The following is a 22150-nucleotide window of genomic DNA, read 5'->3' as shown; positions in this document are numbered from 1 at the left end:
CAAATTTATGCCCTTCTGGGATCTTTAGTAATTCCAAGCACAAATCACTGCTTACCTGGTTGAAGGGGAAGTGCCTTGGAGAATCCCTGTCCTAGACCAGAAGAGTTTAGTGCCCTTCAACACACTGAAAGTTTGCCAAGGCCCAGGGTGGGATCGCTGGCCTCCAAATCACTCCATCCCCACCCTTTTCCTCTTGGCTCATTGCCAGCACTTTGGTCTGGTACTCATCAGCAGAGGTCACCAGTTCTTTCTGGCTGGATCCATAGCTGCCACTGCCTGCCCTGAGCTAAGACTTGTGGGCTTACAAGATCCAAGAAGAGCTAGATGGCTACTTTAGCCATTGCCTTTGGTTACTTTCACCTTGACAGGGCAAGAGCTTTTTGAGGAAGCCAGCTTTATGCACGGCGCCTAGGAGACTGAAATTGGGCACTGTCTGCAATAGCACCTAGAATGGCTAATTTCAGACAGTAAGTGACACCCTGATGTCATGGCTGTAGGCAGCAGTCACAATTAGGAAAAAGGTCACAGAGACCCACCTGGCTCAGATGAAGGTACCTAGAGGGTCATTAAGATCGAGACCTTCTGGGGGTTGACTGCCAGTTTAAAATAAGTTTCTGCAAGAACCACCAAGCCTTGTGGAAGTAACCAAGATCCAGACAGGAGCACATGCTCCTCCTTATCTGCCCCACCATACACAGTGCTCTCATCTTTGCGGAACCTTTGGTAACCGGGATGTCCAGAATGTCAACTGTTGTGCCCATTTTTCCTTTTCAGCAACTCCTTGCCAGCTCTGAGCACAGCTGGCCCAGTCCCGCTGAGGGTCTGTAGCCAAACGGTAGGAACGGGTGGGGCGCTGTTGCTTTGGCCACGAGGATGTTCAGCATGGAGGGCTGCAGCTTAAAAAGTGTGTGCGCGTACTGCCTGCTGTCTACGACCCCCGCAGGTCAAATTCTCGCGGCGTGGGCTTTTGTCGCTTACTGACCAAACTGTCTGTCGCTTGTCTTGGTCTTTCACCAAACCATGAACGACTGGCGTCCCGCTCTTCTCTCCCGAAGGCAGGCAGGCAGGCAGTCATCCTTTACTGATTGCGGGAGACAGTACCAAACTGTCAGCACCGCTCAGGAAAAGGGGAAAGAACTTAAACGCAGTTCTCGACTTTACGTGAAGTGACCAAGGAGGGGACTGATGGATGCGCCGTCTATCTGACACAGGAACCTCCTCCGCTGCAACACTGGGAACTAGCTGGATTAGGAGGCCAGGCTCCTCCGGTCGGTGCCTCCCACCAGCTGAGTCAGGCCCCGCCTTTTCCGGGTTACGGAGAACGCCTTGACGCCACTTCCTGCCTGGCCCCCTACCCCGGAAGCGGTGCCCTGGGCCACTCCTCCCGCCGAGCGACTGGTTCTTGGGTTTACCTACCAATTGCTGCGCGGCTCGGATCCTCTGGTTCATGGACCGCACATGTGAGGAGAGGCCCGCAGAGGATGGGAGAGACGAGGAGGACCCCGACTCCACGGAAGCCCCAGCCCGGATCCGGGACACTCCGGAAGATATCGTGCTGGACGCTCCGGCCAGTGGACTGGCGTTCCATCCGGCCCGCGATCTCCTGGCGGCTGGGGACGTGGACGGGGACGTGTTCGTGTAAGTGCGGGGCAGAGATGGGGGCGTGGTGGGTGTGGGGCTGCTCGGTCTGGAAGCTCTGCAGCGATGGAGCTGGGATGAGGAGAGGTTACAGGGAGACTAAGTTTACAAGACTCAGTCTTGTCCAATTCGTTTAATAACATTCGCCTTTAAGCAAGTTACCACACAAATCTATTGAAAGAACTGAGAGACAAAGTAGCTGGAAAGTCGTGACGGAGCCCGGACAGGCAGGCGTTCAGGACACTGTTATTTCCCACCGAAATATTGTATTGATCCTGAAACAGAACCAACTGGGCCCCCTGCTTTCGCTTCTTGCCCATTTTAATTGATCTTTCAAAAACACAAATCCAACCACCTCACTTCCTTGATTAAAACCCTTCAATAGTTTACCTTTGCTTTTAGAATTAAATTGAGATTCCTTAATCCGGCTTTCAGGGCTTTGACCATCTGGCCCTTGCTCACTTTATTTTCTGTTTTCTGTGCTTATTCATCGTTACCTTTTTAGTGTACCTTGAAGCCTCAGCTCCTTTGCACATGTTATTCCTTCTTCCTGGAATTTCCCTCACTTGCACCTATTGTCCCAGAGTCCCCAGCATCTCTTCACTCTTCAAACATGCCTCAGACTAAATTAGATTACCTGTTAAATGCTGCCTCGGCACCAGATACCTTTTCCTCATAAACTACATAATGGTGTGTAATCATACATCCGTTTGCATAATTATTTGAACACTGTCTCCTCCACTAAAAAAATGTTTTTTAAACTTTTTTGACCTCGCCCCACGGTAAAAATAGCTTTTATATTATGTGTGATGCACTCTAATATTTTCTGGTTTATTTTATTCTGTTGTTATTGCGGGCACACACAGAAAATGCTGATTGCAGCTCAGTAATGGGTCATGACTAGAGTCTGAAAAACAATGTTCTGGAGTGTAATCTGTAGTCTCTTTTGTTCTCCATTTTATCTCCTGCGTCTAGCCCAGGGTTAGTGCTCAATACACGTTTGATTTTGAATAAAAGATGTAGGCTAGAAGCAGTGAAAAGCCATTGAAGGCCTTAACCAGGAGAGCTGTGCTATCAGATTTACTTAATGAATTTAAACCCCAAACCCCTCATTAGCTGCAATGGCCTTGGGCAAGTTAATTTCTGATTTTCATCTTTGAAAATGGGAACAGTAGAGAATTCTCTGGTGGTCCCATGGTTAGGACTCCACGCTTTCACTGCCAGGGCCCCAGGAACTAAGATCCTGCAAGCCCTGTGGCTCTGAGGAAGGAGGGAGGGATGGAGGGAAAGAAGGAGGGAGGAAAGAAGGAAGGGAGGGAGGGAGGGAGGGAGAAAGGGAGAGAGAGAGAAAAAGAGAGAGGGAGAGGGAGAGGGGGGCTTCCCTGGTGGCACAGTGGTTAAGAGTCTGCCTACCAATGCAGGGGACATGGGTTCGAGCCCTGGCCCAGGAAGATCCCACATGCCATGGAGCAACTACACACCACAACGAAGAGTAGCCCCTGCTCGCCGCAACCAGAGAAAAGCCCGCGTGCAGCAACGATGACCCAACGCAGCCAAAAAAAAAAAAAAAAAAAATTACGGCACATTGTGAACACGTGTGGCGGAAGGATGACAAGGGAGGTAGAGCAGAGAGGCACCAGCCTTAACCACTGCGCCACCAGGGAAGCCCAATGTGCCGTAATTAATTGTGGCTTTCTTTAGCTCCTGTAGACCTGGAGTGTAATATCCCTGTCTTACTCATCTTTACATTTCCAGCTTCTGGGCTGTTCTGTCATCAACTATTTTGGACCTCCAGAGTGATTCAGACCTAATCTTTCCCCAGGTTATGGCTTTCAAAGATGATGAAGAGGGGTGGGGTGAGGTCACAAAAATGTACATTGAATGAAAAAAAGACCTCACATTTGAAGCTCATTGAAGATGGGAAAATGGAGGACTTCCCTCGTGGTCCAGTGGGTAAGACTCCACGCTCCCAATGCAGGGGGCCAGGTTCAGTCCCTAGTCGGGGAACCAGATTCCGCATGCATGCTGCAACGAAGATCCTGCGTGCCGCAACTAAGACCCAGCACAGACAAAATAAATAAATAAATATTAAAGAAAATAATAATATAAATACCTATTCATTTGAAAAAAAAGAAAATGGGATGGTAAGCTCCTTGGGCTTGGAGGTGTACAAGCAGGAACTCCTAGGTAGGTGGAAGTTTGGCTAGTTGGTCTCTATACTCTCAGGTGAGGTCTGGAGTCATTCACTCTTCTTCCATTCTCCCCAGCTTTTCCTACTCCTGCCAAGAGGGAGAAACCAAGGAGCACTGGTCCTCAGGTCACCACCTCAAGTCCTGCCGAGCCGTTGTCTTCTCTGAAGATGGGCAGAGTGAGTATTAGGAAAGGCAGCCAGCAGTGTGGTGGTGGGAAGGGAGCAATGAACAGCACCATGACCTGGGCATTTCCCCCTCCCTCCCCACAGAACTTGTTACTGTGTCCAAGGACAAAGCCATCCATTTTCTAGATGTGGAGCTGGGACGACTGCAAAGACGCATTTCCAAGGCTCACAGGTAAGGGGAAGCCAACTGTGTGTTGAGCCAAAGGGTAAGGATTGATTGGTACATCCCTACTGGGACAAAGGTGCTCGAAGAAGTTCTGTATCTGTGTCTCTAGTGCCCCCATCAACAGCCTGCTGCTGGTGGATGAGAATGTTCTGGCAACTGGGGATGACACAGGTGGCATCCGCCTCTGGGACCAGCGGAAGGAGGGCCCCTTAATGGATATGCGGCAGCATGAGGAGTACATTGCTGACATGGCTCTGGACCCAGCCAAGAAGCTGCTGCTGACAGCCAGGTACAGCCTCAAAGCTGCATCCCCTCCCTTCCCTGTGTTAAATGTTTCCCTTGGTGGGTACCTCCAGCCAAGCCTGCTGCTTTGCTCTCTCTACAGCGGAGATGGCTGCCTTGGTGTCTTCAACATCAGACGACGCCGGTTCGAGTTGCTCTCCGAGCCTCAGTCTGGAGACCTGACCTCTGTCACACTTATGAAAGTACAGCTGGGTGGGGCGGGAGGGGGGTGTGCGATAGGGACTTGGTTTGATGTGGCTCCACAAACATGGTTTGCCCTGTTTCCCTGCAGTGTGGGAAGAAGGTGGCCTGTGGCTCCAGTGAAGGTACCATCTACCTCTTCAACTGGGATGGCTTTGGGGCCACAAGTGACCGCTTTGCCCTGAGAGCTGAGTCCATTGACTGCATGGTTCCAGTCACTGAGAGTCTGCTGTGTACCGGCTCCACTGATGGAGTCATCAGGTGAGAGAAGCCGGATGGCCCTCCAGTCATAGGAAGGGCAGACCTAACCGGCCCATACCAACACTTTTCTTTCTCTCCAGGGCTGTCAACATCCTGCCAAACCGAGTGGTGGGCAGTGTGGGCCAACATGCCGGGGAACCTGTGGAGAAGCTAGCTCTCTCCCACTGTGGCCGCTTCCTGGCCAGCAGTGGCCATGACCAGCGCCTCAAGTTTTGGGACATGGCCCAGCTGCGGGCTTTGGTGGTGGATGACTACCGCCGGCGCAAGAAAAAGGGAGGGCCACTACGGGCGCTGAGCAGCAAGGCCTGGAGCACGGATGACTTCTTTGCAGGACTGAGGGAGGAGGGAGAGGACGCCACAGCTCAGGAGGAGGAGGAGACTGAGGATGACAGTGACTGAGGGAATGAGCTGAATCTCAGGATGGGTTCTCAGCAGACAAGAGTCTTGCTTTCTGGGCTGGATCCCTAGAGAGGCTGGGAATTTAAAATATCCTATTGTGCACAAGAAGATGCTCAGGATCGGCACACTGATGTGGGGAAGTACTTGCCCTGTAGCAGCTGCTCACTCCACCACTGTAAGACAAGCCCACAGCTGGCGCAAGACAGCACAGACACAGGTGTAAACCAACCAGGGGTTTAATATAAATACAACCAGCATAGAAAAACTCAAAACTACGCATACACCAAAACCAGAATGCCAAGTGGTTGGGGCAAAGGCAGATTTCTGACCCTTTGGCTCAGCCAGCCCCCAAATAAAAACATCAACAAAGACAAATCAAGAAAATAAGAAGCAAAGATTCATGCTAAGCTGTGGGAGGAGAGAGGGGTGTGTGTGCGACTGTGTGTCAGAGAACAACCCTGGGGTCAGGTTAAACCCCAGGCTGGGAGGGAGAAGGGAAGCTCCCTCACCACAACTTAGCCAAACTTGAGCTGCCCCGAGGTGCTGTGGGCCCTGCCTCAGCTGGGAGGCTGTGTCAGGCCTAGGGCAGGGCCCATGCTCCTCCCCTTCTTGGGATCAGATAGCAGCTGCCCAGGCCTGCTGGGCCAGGGACTGACACAGGCTCTGCCTACTCATTCAGGCTGCCTGGGGAGAGGATTAGGTCACTGCTGAACCATGGTACCTCCTGCCTCAGCCGCAGCAGACCGCTGGAGGCTGGCCCCAGACTCAGTGCCTCCAGCAGCCTTGCAGACACAGCATCCTTGGCCACCTCATGCCCATCCTGCCCACTGGGGGCCAGCACAACCCAAATGAGGCCACTGAAGGGCACTGGATGCCCAGGGATCACCACCTGGTACCAGAATCGGTGCCAGCCAGAACTTGTGCCCAAACACTTGGTGAGGAACAGTGGGCTGCCCAACTTCATCCGTTGGCATAGCAGCTGCAGGGCAGCCCGAGCCCCTTGGGACTCCAGCCCCTTGTCCCTGGCCAGGGCTACTTGGCTGCCCTCTGGCTGTAGGCACTGTAGAGACGGACACTTGAGCTGCTGGCGGAGTCGCTGCTTCAGGTCTGGCTTAAGCCACTCCACGGCCACCTGTTCTCCACAGAGGCGTGACTGCCCTGCAGGAAAAAGGCAGAGACAGGGCGGGGTCTAAGCCCTGGGCCCAAGCACCCGGAGTCCTCTGGAGTCACACAAGCCTGTTTAATTTGTAGCCTCCCCATTTCCTGGTGTGACACCAGGCAAGTTAAATAACTTCTCTAGGCTTCTTTGTGTTTACTTACAAAGGGAGTGCAATAACTGCTACCTTCTAAGTTTCCTTGGAGTACTGGCTGATTGCAGGCTTTGTCTACCTCATAACCATCAGAATAGCTAACCTTTACCATGAATACTTGCCAAAAACTACAGAATGTGCTAAATGCTGCTTAATTCTCAGCTTCAGGAAGCAGGTTCTACAGTGGATAAAAGGTAGGCTCAGTTGGATTGCCTTGGGCAAGTAAATTTTTCTTAAAACAGTCTCCTATCTAAAGAGGGACAATGTTCTATGTTTCACTGCAATTTGAGGGTTAAGTCAGGAGATAGTGCATGTGAAGTGTGAAGTTTAGGTGAGTGGTAGCTGGTAGCACCGGTGGAAATTTAAAAACGTGAGGTCAGATAGTCTGTCTCAAACTCAAGTGTGTTTGACCCTAAGGTCTCGCGACTTTAACCCGCTATGCTGATCTACGCTGACGTGTTGAAGTAAAGTGCCGGGTAGAACGCGTTTCGCCCCAACCAGCGGCCCCCCGCAGTCTCCACCCCTACCTTCCACCAGGGCCTTTTTGGCCATGGCCGCGGCGCGGTGCGAGCTGAACTTGAGCAGTGCGATCTGCGCGGGCGCCGGCCCAGGGCTGGGCAACAGCAGCGCCTCCTGCAGGCCGGGCCCCAGCGGCTGCAGCGCGAGCAGCAGCGCTTGGCGGCTCAGGCCCGGCGGCAAGCCGTCCACACTCAGCTCGCACTTCTCGGTGCTGCGGCACACGAGCAGCGGGCAGGACGGCCGCAGCGGGTGGTTGTGCAGCGTGGCGATGGCGGCCTGGGCGCCGCGTCGCGAGCTGTAGCGGGCGTAAGCGAAGCCGCGGTTCAGGCCGCTGAAGGTCATCATCAGGCGGAACTCGTAGAGGCGGCCCACGCGCTGGAACAGTGGGATCAGCTGGTGCTCGTACACATCCTGGGGCAGCCGCCCGATAAACACTTCTGACCCGGCCGGCGGCGGGCTGCCCACCCATCCTGGGGGAAGGGGGTGGGGAGGGACACCGTCAACCACCCGGACGGTTCCGGGGTCGAGGTCCAGGAACCGAGCGCAGGAGGGAGTATGTGTGCAAACGTCTGTGAAATGGTTACAACACCCGTACGCCCCGGGTCTTTGGCGTAACTGGGTGACTGAGCTACCAACGGGGCTGGCACCTTAAGACTGGCTCCTTTCCTCGAGGGGGCGGGTGGGTGGGAAGCCACAGACAATGAGTTTCATCAGCTGGGGGGGCGGGTAACGGGGTAGTTATAAGTTTCTGACTGTGGAGCCTCGGCGTAGGCCCCTCCCTCCCCCGAACGCGGCGGCTCGTGGCCGTCGAGGCTGCCTTAGCCCTCCCGTAGGCGTAGGGCTGGGACTACCGTACCTGGGGGTGGCCCGCCATACTTCCTCTGCCCGTTCACCTGCACCAGGCGGATGCCCGTCTCCCTGACCCACGCCTCCAGCGCCGCCTTGTTCTCTGGATTCACCCTCTCACACCACAGCTGAGGGGGAAAAGGGCAGGTTGGAATGCCTTATCGCCGCGTCCACCCCCACCTCGCCTGTTATGTCCAGGGCTCACCAACCCCCTGATAGGCAAACACTTACCTCACACTCCCGCTTGGACTGCATTGCTCTCCCACTGGCTCGCTCGTACCCCCTTTATAAACTCCTCCCAATCTGCCCCTCTGGAAGCTTCCCTACTCCTCCACCCCCAAAGCTCTCATTGGCTCTGAGCACGACCCCGCCCACCAAGGGGGTGGGGGTATCCGCCGCACGTGCGCCGCGGGAACCTCAGACCCTCAGGTGAAAGCTAGAGACCCTAGTGGGTGGGTCTGCGGGCAGCCCCACCTCCTAAAACACGGCTCGCAAACCTGCAGGATGGAGGCTGGAGGCGAGAACGTCAGGGGCGCCCTTCCCCTGCGGAATAGCCCGTGGGAGCTACTGTAAGTGTCTCTCCCCATTTTCCACCGCGGAAGTGGTCGCAGTGGGAGGCCCAGGCTCTAACAGGGAAGGCAGGGCTAGGCAGTAGTGACACAGGCAGGCTCCAGTGGTTGAGGCATTTTATTGGAGCTTCCGCGGCGGCTGGTTGTGGGAAGCGTTCCCTCCACCTAGTTGTAGGGCCCTGCCGAGGAAACCATCTTGGGCCCGTTCCCCGTGGCCCACCCATTTTTGGGTGGCCATTTTTGCCAGTGATTACCAATAAAATAATCATAATAAAAATAAAAAAGTGGGCTTCCCTGGTGGCGCAGCGGTTGAGAGTCCGCCTGCCGATGCAGGGGACACAGGTTTGTGCCCTGGTCCGGGAAGATCCCACATGCCGCGGAGCGGCTGGGCCCGTGAGCCATGGCCGTTGAGCCTGCGCGTCCGGAGCCTGTGCTCCACCGCAACGGGAGAGGCCACAACAGTGAGAGGCCCGCGTGCCGCAAAAAAAAATAAAAAAAGTCTCTGTTATGACCACTCTTCAGGTCTTCCTGTTGGGAAGGAAACGTGCAAAGCTGCTGAAGTACATATGCAGAGTTTTGTCTTAGCCTTAAATAGTGCCAGTCCCACTTTCCTCTGATAGTTCAACTCAGCAGATGCAAAGGGGCTGGCTTGTTTTCCTTCTGATTTCCTCCACGAGGTCTTCTCTTCGGACGTCCACCTGGCCAGGATGGAGGAACAAGGTGGTATGAGCATCTTGTGTTCCACTGCTCTCTGAGCACCCATGCCTTCCTCTAGTCATCAGGCCTGGCTCAGCTGGGCGCAGGAACCCAATCAAACACCTCAGGGGAGACAGCGCTTCTTGGGGGAGGTGGAGAGACACAGGGTATGTGTGGGGATGGAGATTTTACCCTACCATGACCATAGTAACATATTACCCCCTTAAGTCCTTTAGGACTGGGCGTTAATATGAATGCCAGGCTTTTGCTTAGGTCTTGAATGGGCCTTGGCCTTGGTCTAGCTTATGTACAGTAACTTTCGGCCTTGGTCTGCCGAAATGGCATACATTCCCCATCCCTCAGCCTTCCCCATCCCTCAGCCTTCCTGTCCACCTACTTACCTCTTCCCTGCTGGCCACCGAGCGGAGCTTGATGACCCCGTCCTTGAGCTCTTGCTCACCAATGATGGCCACCAGTGGGATGCCTGCCTCCTCACAGTACTGCAGCTGATTCAGTAACTTGGGGTTCTTCTTGTAGAGCAGCTCTGCCTGCAGGGGACCAGGGAAGGAGATGAAGGCTGTCTTCTGCAGACCTCTGGGACAATCTCCTTGGGGCCCAAGTTGGCACCTTTCTCTGACCTTCACCCCAAGAAGTCACAGTAATGGCAGGGCCACTATGGATAAGCTTTTATTTCGTTTGTGTCCAGCACTCCCAAATTTGCTGCCACCCTGGGGCTTGCCTCCTTTACCTTGATCCCAGCATCCCATAACTCTGAGATGAGCTTCAGTCTCTCCTCCAGCAGCTTCTTCTGTGCAGACGCCACAAGCACCTGTGTTTCTGTGGTCCGTACCTTCTCCTTCACGGCCTAGGGAAGAAGCAGTTAAGAAAGAACTGGGCTACCCTTTACAACACCTTCAAAGAGCAAACAGAGCAGGCTCTTGTCAGGAGTCTGAGACCAGGCCCAACTCCACCAGGGCAGGCTAGTCTTCTCATCTAGCAATTGGGCAAAAAGTAGCTCTTAGAAGAATGAGAAATGAACTGACTGGCTTGTACATATGACTTGCCAGAATTAATAATGGAGGGCAAAGGTAGCTTATGTACAGTAACTTCAAGCTTATCTCCATCTAGAACCTTATGCATCATAAGTGATATTCTGAGCTCACCCAGGCAATCCAATCACCCCTGGCAGTCCTAGTTCCCACAAGGAGACTATGTCTCTTATGCGTCAGCCATAGGGCACGACTTGGGTGGGGGTGTGGATGGAGGGGAGAAAGAATGCTGCTGCTGTCTCTTTTTCTGGAAAACTATTCCCATTGTTCTTAAAACATAAGATGCCTACTGGAACTGTGACCTCAATTGGAAAACACCAGTGGGTTCCACTCTAGAGAAAAGGGTGGGAGCAGTGGGAAGGTTACTGCCAGAGCATTACCCGAGGGATGAAAGGCAACCAGCCACTTAAAAGCAGTAGCAACAAAGGTGGGCTTGAGGCCAAGAAGGGCTTCCTTCATATTACTCTAGGTGCTAGAGAGTCAGGATAACCATCTGAGGGATCCCACAGCCTCAGATACACGCTTCCCACTTAGAGACAATATCGCAGAGTGGTTGGGAGCAAGACTTTGGAGTTGGACTGCCTGCATCCGAATTCTGACTCTGCCACTTAAACCTCGGGCAAATTATTTTATCTATAATCTTCAGTTCCCTTGCCTGAGAAATGTAAATAATGAAAGTAGCTACCCTCAGAGGGCTGTTTAAGAGTTTTATTAGACAATGCGTGAAAAGCACTAAGCACAGTGCCTAGCACAGAGTAGTAAAGTATTAAGTGTTCTGTATTATGAGGAAGATCCAGGTCTTTGGATATACTGGCCTAGATTCCTGACAGCTCTGAAGGAAGTAGGGAGCAAAGGATTTTGTGAAGAAAGAATGATCAAAGATCCATCAAGCTGGCCTATAATGGGGTGGGAGTCTGAAGGACAGCAACAGTCTTCTCTCCATTTCTTTGCAAAGATGCACCTTGCCCAATGCAGTACTAATTGCCCCCTTAGAGATCAAAGAAGATAGCTCAGGTGCCACCATCTGCCCAGAATGTCTTCCACCCAGCCCCAAGACATACCTCCAGCCTCTGCTCCACAATGGAGAAGATCCGCTCTACCCCAATGCTGAGCCCCACGCATGGCACCTTGCGCCCTTTGGGATCAAACATGCCCACCAGCCCATCATAGCGCCCTCCAGCTGCCACACTGCCCACACCCAGGGGCTCTTCCCCTGCCTGGGCTGGGGGCTGTAGCAGCACCGCCTCAAAGATCACCCCGGTGTAGTAGTCCAGCCCTCGAGCTAGGCTCAGGTCGAAGGAGATCTGGAGGGATAAGAACATGGTCAGCAGCAGATGAGGATCAAAGGCCTCCAGCCCCGGAGCTCAGCTAATAAGGCTCCCATCCCAACCTGACTCACCTTGTCAGCAATGCCAAACAAGGTCAGATACTCAAAGAGCAGCTTCAGGTCTCCCAGGCCCTCCAAGGCCTGCTTGTTTTGGGACAATTTAGGATCCTGGAGCAGCTGTTCCACCAGGGATACCCCACCTGGGGAGACAGATTTGTGAGCCAGACTGACAAGAAGAAAAAGATAAGGGCTTTACCTTTTCCTCTGGATTACACATGTATGCATGTGTGCATACACACACATGCATTCCCTTTCCCTCTGTCTCCAGTGCGCATGCGCGCGCCCGCACACACACGGAGGAGTTTGGCTTTCGCTTGAGGGCAGTGGGATGGCTGCCGGGGAGGCAGGGTTTGTTTCTCACCATGCTGCTGGACGTAGTCCCCAATGCGGTCAGCCACCTCAGGTGCCAGGCCCTTCTCTCCCACCATCTCACTCTTTACTTCCTCCCAGGACACCTGAGCAGACAGATACCAGTCAGGGAATCCTGGGCAGCTTCCCCAGTGCAGAGCAAGTGTGAGCCCTTCTCAGGGTGTGGTCTTAAGCAGAAGCTGCCCGTCAACCTATATCCTGGGGCTAATCTTCCTCTGTGGGCATAGAAGCAGGGCCCTCTCTCTCCTAATCTTTTCCATTTCTCAGGGCAGGGTGGGATCTGGGAAAAGAAGAGTCAGGTGATTGGGTCATTACCTTGTCCAGCTTGTCCACTGAGGAGCAGATGGTGCGGAACTTGCTGTCAGGAACACCACAGACGGCAAACGTCCCATCTAGGATGCGCCGATCATTCACCTGCAGCGACCCAAGGCATAGTGAGAAGAGGATCTCCCTACATGACCCTCGATAGCCTTGGACACTTAGGCTACTGGTTCCTCTGCACAAGGACCTTCTCCTGTGAGAGGCCAGGCCCAGCTTTGCCCTCCCAGCCCCATTCAGCTCTGACCTTGACCAGGAAGTCGCCTATCTGGAGTGAACTCAGGATCTCGCACATTATCTTCAGGCACTCTGCATCAGGAATCATGGGGTCAAATTGCCCAGCAATGTCAAAATCCTGTAGGGAGAGGGCTAGCTAGAGGTCCTCAGGGGTTTAACCTTGAGGGGGTACTCCTGGGAGCTCTGCTTTCTATGAAGGAGGCCTCTTTGCACTCATGCGCAGACCACATTCTTCATTCTCCGTCTGACTGTCAGCCCAGAGCAAAACCCCAGTATTCCTGGGTCTCTTACCAGTCCTGGTTTTCTTCCCATCCACAGGGCTATTCCTTCATTATCTCACTCATCTATTTTTCCTTATTTCCTTCCACTGTTGTGGGAGCAATTATACGGCCTTAGTCCTTTATTCATTCAGAAGCTGTGCCACCAGTCTGTGCGACAGTACCTCAAATCCAGTTTCCTCATCCTTTGCTCTGATCCTATCACTGTGGTTTAATATAAAAAGCCCTGGACCAAGAGTTCTAGTCCTAACTTTGCCTTTCTTATCCCTATGATCTCTTCATCTTGCTGAGCCTCAAGTTTCCTCAGATAAAATGAGGAGCATAATCCCTGTCCTGTATATGAAAATACTAAAGAAATCTTAGGGTTAGCATTATCTGGGGCATCTAGATTTTTCAGGACACCATAAGTACTCAATAGATTCTACTGGCTCAAGAGAGGGCCTCCTTACCCATCCTGCCCCCATACTCACACACTGGTAGAATTCCCGATATCGGCCTCGGGTCATGGCTGGGTTATCCCGCCGATACACTTTTGCTATGTGGTAGCGTTTAATGTTGGTCAGTTTATTCATTGCCAAATACCGAGCAAAAGGAACCTGATGACAGAGAGTTAAGGGGAAAGCCCCACCTTTCAGAGTCTGGAAGTTGATTATCATCACCAACAGAAGCTGGGGTCTAACCGCACCCTGTGTGGGTAAAACCACCATCTGTAAGATTAACAGCATTTCTGAACATCAGCAAGAATCAACTTTGTTACCATACAGGGCAGCTGAAGTCTCATAAAATATTAAGGCTCTTTTGTTTTTGGGCCATGCTGAGCACAGCATGGGGGTGGGCAGATTGGCCAGGGAGCAGAAAAAGGGCCCCAAGTAGGGATCTCTAAGCAGATAATTCTCTGACATAGCTTGGAGATAAAGGAAACGTGCTGTTGGTCAATTAGGGAGAACTCTGTCCACCAGCCAGGGCAAGGGAGACATATTCTGAATCCAGGGGATTGTTGGCAGAGTCAGAACTGGACCCTGACATAAAGCTGAGGTCTCACTCAGGATTCAGAAGCCTTCAAAGGCTAGCTATGCTCTGTTTAGCCAAAGCCCAGCTCCTGGTTTAGAGAAATAACTTCCCTGACTGCAAGATGCATTATATTTGATCCCACCTATATCTAGCTGCCCCCAAACCTGAGGCTAGAAAAAGCCCCAGCCCAGTAAGGGCCAATACATCCAAAGTTTAAAAAGATACAGTGAGGTCATAGCGAAGAGACAGCAGCTCCCCACCTTGGTCCTTCAGGTCATAGATAAGCTTAGAGTCTTCCCCATACTTTCCAGTCAGTGTTTCCTGGAGAAAACATAAAGAAATGTGACCATAATGATAAATATAACAATTTGAAAGGAATTTTTAAAAACAAAAACCCACCATTCTAACTATGACTGATTTCAACTTATCTACATTTCCTCTGTTCTCTCTCCCAATGTTTCCTTATTTGATGTAGTTATAATCAAGGAGATACCAATTTGGTTTTCTGCTTATCACATTTCCATTTTGTGACAGAGCTGAAGTATTATTTTTAAAAGCTGCATTGGGAGTTCCCTGGCGGTCTAGTGGTTAGGACTGCGCACTCACTGCCGAGGGCCTGGGTTCAATCCCCAGTTGGGGAACTATGATCCTGCAAGCTGTGTGGCATGGCCAAAAAAAAAAAAAAACTGCATAATATTCTAGTGAGAAGAAGCTATTTCCTTCCTTCCTAGTGTTACACTGATAGATGTTTAGGTTATTCCTATTGAAAAAAAATTCCATAGCATTTCAATAAATATATTTGGGTACACAGTTTTTTGTTTTGAATATTTTTTTGGAGTATAAATGCCTAGGAGTGGGTCATTAGATCAACAAAGGTAAATGTTTTTATGACGGCCTGAGATTTGAACACTGTCAAAAGCCAAAACTGAGAGTCCTTGCCCTGTGATGTCTTCAACAAGATAACATATTTCACTACCAGACTGGCAAAATTCAAAAAACCTGAAAATTCCCAGTGTGTAGAAAATAGAAATACTCATACAATGGTTGGTGTTATGGCCAGAGAATACAGTGGTTGGTATTATGGCCTGAATTGTGTCCCCTCGAAATTCATATATTGAAGCCCTATTCCCTGCACCCACCTGGCCCCCATAACCTCAGATTGTGACTCTATTCGGAGACAGGGTCTTTAAAGAAGTAATTAAGGTAAAACGAGGTCATTAGGATGAGTCTTAATCCAATATAACTCATGTCCTTATAAAAAGAGGAAATTTGGACACAGAGGAGGGAAGATGATGTGAAGACATAGGGAAAAGACACCATCTAAAAGCCAGTGAGAGAGGCCATAAGCAGATCCTTCCCTCATGACCCTCAGAAGAAACCAACCCTGCTGACAGCTTATCTTGGACTTCTAGCCTCCAGACAATAAATTTCTGTTCTTTAAGACACCCAGTCTATGGTATTTTGATATGGGAACACTAGCAAACTAATATAGTTGGTAGAAATGGGAATGAGTACAACCATTTGACCCAGAAATTCTACTTCTGTGAATTTACCCTGCAGATAAATGCCCACTAGTACCAGACATTGTTCTAAGCCCTGTGTATACATCAGTGAACAAAGGCAGTCCATGCCCTCATGGATCTTCTATAGTAATGAAAAGAGACAGGCAGTACATTAATGCAAGGGAACAAATTAACATAACTTTTGATAGTGATAGCTTCTTTAACGGAAATAAAATAGGTCAATGTGATAGACAAGGGCTGCTTTAGACAAGGCAGTTGGAGAGGAGTATTTGAGGAATGGCATTTTAGTTGAAATCTGAAATCAAAATCTGTTATGTCTAATTTACTCTGGAATTAAAGTCATGCAGAGAGCTAGAGAAAAAGGAAGTTCAGCAAGAGGGAAGAGCAAGAACAAAGGCTCGAAGATAGAAACATATTTAGTATGTTCCAGGAATAGAAAAAGACCATGGTAGCACAGCGGGCAAGGGGAAGAAGCGCATGAGATGAGGTGGGAAATGTAGGCAGTTGCCACATCATGTAGGGCCTTGTAAGCCTGAGTAAAGAGTTTGGATTTTATTATAAATGCATTGGGAGTTACTGGGTTTTAAGCAGGGAGGGATGCAAAGAACTGTTTTTTAATAGCAAAGAACTAGAAACAACCTCAGGGTCCATCAATAGGAGACTGGTTGCATATTTATCCTTTATATGTTCGATTTACATGTATCTAGGAAACATCTCAAGTACAGGTGCCATGGAATTCAATGTAGCCAGGAGCCATAACAACTTCCACCCCTGAGAAGGGCTCTCTTTTGGATGCTGCCGGCCACAACCAAGGTAAATAAAAAGCAGGGCCTCTTTCTCTATGACAGTCCTGTCCCCCTTCTCATGGAGAAAATGCCAATCTTTGTCTGCAACAAGAGAGAGACCTTTGGGCCTCACTCTCTTGCCATCCTCTTTGTTGTTTGTATACCCATTATTCCACCAGGCAATTTCTCCTCATCCACCCCTCACCTTTAGTTCAAACACAGGTGTATCAATTACTTCTGCACCGTGGCGCTTGAAACAGCTGATGATTACATCAAACACCTTCTCCCGAACTGCCATCTGCCGGGGACTGTAGTCTCTTGTGCCCTTGGAGTCAAAATCAGCCAGAGAACCAGGGATGGGGTTTAAAAACAAAGAACAGTAAGGTCTAGAAATATAAAAGCATGACTTCAATGATGGCGAATGAAAACCCTGCCCCAAACTTAGGTTTTCCTACAGGTCACTGAGTTGTAAAACAAGTACAAACAATTCCCTATTAATTACCACACCCATTGCTCTCACCCTTCTAAATTCCAACCCCGTTTTAGCTTGGTTCTATCTTCTAGAATTCTTGGAACTCTGTTCTCTGAGAAATTTTCCTAAACTCATTTTCTGGGAAACAGAACATTCCCCTGCCTAATAGAAAACATCTACCTGATGACAGGCATATAACCAACTCAAACTGGCTTAATGAATTGAATTCCAAATTTTACAAGTAACGTTCTCTCCCAACATACCTTAAAAGGAAATCCTAATAAATACTATTTTTTCTTTCTTTTTTTCTTTTTTTTTTTTTTTGGCGGTACGCGGGCCTCTCACTGTCGTGGCCTCTCCCGTTGCGGAGCACAGGCTCCAGATGTGCAGGTTCAGCGGCCATGGCTCACGGGCCCAGCCACTCCGCAGCATGTGGGATCTTCCCGGACCGGGGCACGAACCCGTGTCCCCTGCATCGGCAGGCGGACTCTCAACCACTGTGCCACCAGGGAAGCCCTCTTTTTTTAAAAAAAAATTTATTTATTTTTGGCTGCATTGGGTCTTCTTTGCTGCACGCGGGCTTTCTCTAGTTGTGGCGAGCAGGGGCTACTCTTCGTTGCGGTGCGCCGGCTTCTCATTGTGGTGGCTTCTCTTGTTGTAGAGCACGGGCTCTAGGTGCGTGGGCTTCAGTAGTTGTAGCACGCGGGCTCAGTAGTTGTGGCTCGCGGGCTCTAGAGCATAGACTCAGTAGTTGTGGCATGCAGGCTTAGTTGCTCCGCAGCATGTAGGATCTTCCTAGACCAGGGCTCAAACCCGTGTCCCCTGCTTTGGCAGGCGGATTCTTAACCACTGCGCCACCAGGGAAGTCTCCACTATTTTTTTCTTTAATTTTTTTCTGATAGCCCTATGACAAGGGCTAAGTTAATGAATTTGAATGTGTTGAGAAGTTAAGTCATTACTTAAGGCCATTCAGCTGGTTCCTGGCAGTCGGTACTAGAACTCTGTTCTTCCAGGTCAGAGCTTCTAGTATGGGCTTTTATATGCTACTCACAAGTACAACCTCTTTGGTCTCAGGACCCCTTTACACTCTTACTATTTACTAAGGACCCCAAAGTGGATTATACCTATCAATATTTATCGTATTATAAATTATAACTGCAAACATTTAAAAATATTAATTCACTTAACAAAAAGAAAATCCATTACATGTTAACATAAATAACATTTTAGGAAAAACGTAACTACTTTCCAAAACAAAAACATCTGGTGAGAAGAGTGGCACTGATTTACATTTTTGCAAATCTTTAATGCCTGGGTTAATAGAAGACAGCTGAATTTTCATATATGCTTTTTGCATTCAATTCTGTTGTGATATGTTGTTCTGGTTGAATATATAAAGAAAATCTAGCCTTACAGAGATGTGTAATTGTAAAAGGAGGAATATTTTTAATAAACTTTTCAGCTAATTGTAGATATTCTTCTTAAACTACACCAAAATCCAGAGGGAGAGCTTCTTAAGGATTGGTTTGCAATGTGGAATCTGAAAGTACATCAATGAACTTTTCACATTGTTACATTAAAATCTATTATAAGGTACCCAGAATTCACAGAGACAGAAAGTAGAACGATGGTTACCAGGGGCTGAAGGGAGGGTAGAATGGGGTGTTACTGTTTAATGGGTAAAGAATTTCAGTTTGGTATGATGAAAAAGTTATGGGGGATGAATAGTGGTTATGGTTGCACAGCAATATGAATGTACTTAATGCCACTGAACTGTACACCTAAAAATGGTTGAAATGGCAAATTTTATGTTATGTATATTTTAGTACAATTTAAAAAATATCTGTTACTCTATCTTGTACTTTGGATATTCTACGCAGGCACAATTTTATAACATCATGCATTGGTCATTTAGAAAATATTTGTTCTTTGATAACAGTTACACAGATCTTCCAAATGTTGATATGCCTCAGTATACAATATCAAAAAACCGTATTTGTTCATGTCACCATAGATCTCATCAGGAAAGTCTTCAAGTATTGAGAACCTGTCAAGCTCATGGTGGAAAATACAAGTTCTAACATTGACTTGAACACTTGAATTTTATCGCTGGCAACAAATACTGTTGAATGTTTTCCTTGAGGTGACAAGGCTCGCTTTGTTCAGTTTTGTGAAAATGTCTGCCAAATATCCAAATCTTTAACACAATAGTTTATCTTTCAGTTTTTCTTTCAAATAAAAAAGGTTTTCCATGAAAAAAGTAGCTAGTTCAGCCTACAGTTCACACATGGCACAGCATTTTTCCTACTTTGGAATGCAGCAGAAGTGCTTTATCTGTGCTTTCCATTTCATCATACAGAGTATTAAAAAACAGTGTACTCAAGGGTCGATATTCAATAAAATTAATAATTTTTACTGTTTTATCAAGGACATTCTTAAGTGAAACTGAATCTTTTTTTTTTACTGTGAGTTCACGAAAGTAAAGAACATAATGGTTATTAGTACAGCTCAGTGCCAACATCTTAATTTGTGCTAAGACACGAGCAGTTCTACACACCAGTGCTTTTGCACCTTCATCGCAAACGAAGTGAAAGGCAAATAACACTATGAAAATAATTTTGACCAGGAAGGTCCCTTGAAAAAGTCCTTTCCCCATAATACTGAGTTTTCTGTTAATTATGAATCACATGTCAAGAAATGTATTTCAAAAAAAAAAAAAAAAAGAAATGTATTTCAACAAACTAAGTGGATATTAACTCTCCAGTATATTCTCATTTTCTTGTTTTTTTAAAAACATCTTTATTGGAGTATAATTGCTTTACAGTGTTGTGTTAGTTTCTGCTGTATCTCATTGTCTTTTAACATTAAATTATGGAAATTTTCCAACACACATTATAGAGAATAGAACACTGGACCACCCCACCCTGTGTTTATTACCTACCTTCAACAACTATCAACATCTGCTATTCTTATTTTATCTAAGCCCCAATATTTTTTTTTCCTGCAGTATTTTAAGGTAATCCCAGATATCATATACTTTCATCCATAAATATTTCAGTATAATTGTCTAACATATAAGCATTAAAAAACAAAACACTACAATACCTTCCTTACAACCAATACAACTTAACAGCAGCCCTTTACCTAGTGCCCAAGTACTTGGTTGATATGTCTCATGTCTATTTAATCTGCAACAGTTTCCTTTCCTTTTTTTTTTAAAAAAAAATGTCCTTTATTTGTTGAGGAAACTGAGTCATTTTTCTGAAAGAATTTTTCTCATTCTAGATTTGGTTAACTGTATATTCAATGTGGTCATTTAACGTGTTCCTCCATTTCCCATATTTCCAGTAAACTGGTAGTTAGGTAAACTGGTAGTTAAGTCTGAAGACTGATTAGATTCAGGTACAATTCTTCTTGGCAAGAATACTTCATAGGTGGTGCTGTGTACTTCTTATTGCATCACATCAAGAGGAATATAATGTCTGGTTGTCCTACTTTTAGTGAAGCTAAGATTGATCATTGGGTTTAGCTGAGGTCAGCCTGATCTATCAGAAATCCCCATTAATCTTTTCACCCAATAGTTTGAATAACTATTGATGGTCACTGCCTTGGGGTTTTACACCATCTCTTTAACTTTTTTTTTTTTTTTTTTTTTTTTTTTTTTGCAGTATGCGGGCCTCTCACTGTTGTGGCCTCTCCCGTTGTGGAGCACAGGCTCCGGACACGCAGGCTCAGCGGCCATGGCTCACGGGCCCAGCCACTCCGCGGCATGTGGGATCTTCCCGGACCAGGGCATGAACCCATGTCCCCTGCATTGGCAGGTGGACTCTCAACCACTGAGCCACCAGGGAAGCCCCTCTTTAACCTTTGAAATGAGTTATATGTAGAAAGGAATAGCTCAATGATTTTAGGAGCCCAAAGAATTACTCTTAAACAGCGACATCTCAACATAAGGAAGACAGATCATCTCCCCTCTACTTTGGAATTAAATTTCACATACATTCATTGAATACCTATTTAGTCCCAGACTCTCAGGTTAAATAAACCATGTGAATAATGAAAAGTCAGCAATAAATGCAATAACAGAGATACTTATGAAGTGCCAAGGGAACCCAGATGATAGGTAAATAGTTCAGTTTATAGAACTTACAGAAAGTGGCATCTGAACTGAAATCATGGTGGTTGAGCTAGGAATCTCCAACTTCATTCCATTGTACTCTCCTTCTCTATTTGGTTCTAGTCATAAAGGTCTTTTTATAGTTCCTGGAAACTACCAAGGTTCTTTCTCACTTCAGGATTTCCATACCCTACCTGGACTTATCTTCCTCACACTCTTCACCCGGCTGTCTTCCACTCATCTATTAGGTCAGCTAGTCTATCACTTCTTCAGACTTCCCAGTTCTCCCTTATTTTTCTCAGAGCATCCTTTTTACTTCTTTACATCACTTAACACAATTTGTAGTTACATATCCATGTGTGGGATTATTTCTCCTAAGTCTGTTTCCTTCAGTAGAATGTAAGCTCCCTGAGGGCAGGCTATACTGTTCACCATGGTACACTCACTGCTTTGTACAGTGCTAGGCACACAGTAAGCACTCAGTAAATATTTACTGAATGAAAGAAGGAGTAGCAGTAGCAGGTAGACTCCCCTAAGCACCCAGCTGGCCTAGCTTCTGCCATCACTTTGCCATCCCAGAATGACTCAGAGTCCAATCCAGCCTGGTGCCTACAACCAACTGTTGTTTCCTCTGCAGGATTTCAGATCCTCCTCAATGACCTGATTCAGAGAAGCAGGCATATATGCGTCCTTGTGAGTGGAATTAGGGACCCTCTCAGAAGCTCCCTAAAGGAATATTTACCTTGGGGGTTTTGAGCACAAACTTCTGTTTCCCTTCATCAGGGCCCAGTTGTGCCTTCAGTTTCAGTAGTTTTGCCACCTCCTCCTCGATCTGTGGAGGGAAAGTAGGCGCTGGGCTACCACATCTGCCACCCCCTCCCTCTTCCGTCATTCATTCAGTATCCCTCCCTCAGCAGGATGTGGGGCATATCTCTCTCCCAAGCCTAGCTTTGCTTCTCTCGGGTCCTACCGCAGCTACCTCCCCACCCAGCCCGTCCTCCTACCTACAAGTCCAGTCCTTTCTTCCACATCCCCATCCTCTGTGCAGACCACTCCCCGCTCTGTTCTCCCAGGCCTTCCTTTGTCCCCTCTCCTGCCTCCTGGGTCGTACCTGCTCAGCGCTGGCCTTCTGCTGCTTAAGGGCCCGCACGCGCTCTCCCTGAAGTCGCACCAGATCCTCCAGCGTCGCACGATCAGCCATACTGGTTACCAACTGGAGCTGACTACTGTCTAGATAGGTTGTGTGGGCCACAGCTTCAGCTTGGATGACTTCCGGCTATCGAGTCGAGGGCCCGCACGCCTAGAAAGCCACCACTCAGTACAACAATCACTTCCGGCTC

At 48.4% G+C, this 22150-nt stretch overlaps 3 protein-coding genes across 3 annotated transcripts; 1 reads left to right on the top strand and 2 right to left on the bottom strand.

Moving 5' to 3' along the window:
* The first annotated feature begins 1363 nt into the window (after positions 1-1363).
* Positions 1364-5778, top strand: WDR55 (WD repeat domain 55). The gene is made up of 7 exons (XM_060008698.1): positions 1364-1638; positions 3906-4006; positions 4100-4187; positions 4291-4470; positions 4567-4666; positions 4756-4925; positions 5006-5778. Exons 1-7 carry the CDS (start codon positions 1448-1450, stop codon positions 5322-5324), a joined length of 1149 nt encoding a protein of 382 aa, XP_059864681.1. The 5' UTR covers positions 1364-1447; the 3' UTR covers positions 5325-5778.
* Positions 5779-5782: 4 nt separating this feature from the next.
* Positions 5783-8292, bottom strand: DND1 (DND microRNA-mediated repression inhibitor 1). The gene is given in 5 exon segments (XM_060008699.1): positions 5783-6093; positions 6096-6482; positions 7162-7623; positions 8010-8127; positions 8231-8292. Coding segments are annotated over 5 exon segments (1059 nt in total). The 5' UTR covers positions 8255-8292; the 3' UTR covers positions 5783-6025.
* A 356-nt stretch (positions 8293-8648) lies between these two features.
* HARS1 (histidyl-tRNA synthetase 1) lies at positions 8649-22063 on the bottom strand. The gene is made up of 13 exons (XM_060008697.1): positions 21922-22063; positions 21553-21642; positions 16427-16546; positions 14139-14234; positions 13373-13498; positions 12635-12742; positions 12385-12483; positions 12062-12155; positions 11713-11840; positions 11375-11617; positions 10013-10129; positions 9666-9812; positions 8649-9266 (listed from the first exon to the last, which is right to left on the bottom strand). The coding sequence occupies exons 1-13, from the start codon at positions 22009-22011 to the stop codon at positions 9195-9197; spliced, it is 1530 nt and encodes a 509-aa protein (XP_059864680.1). The 5' UTR covers positions 22012-22063; the 3' UTR covers positions 8649-9194.
* Between the last annotated feature and the right edge of the window lie 87 nt (positions 22064-22150).

Source organism: Delphinus delphis, chromosome 3, assembly GCF_949987515.2.
Source record: "Delphinus delphis chromosome 3, mDelDel1.2, whole genome shotgun sequence".
NCBI classification, from domain to species: domain Eukaryota; kingdom Metazoa; phylum Chordata; class Mammalia; order Artiodactyla; family Delphinidae; genus Delphinus; species Delphinus delphis.
This window is presented reverse-complemented; position numbering and strand designations above follow the sequence as displayed.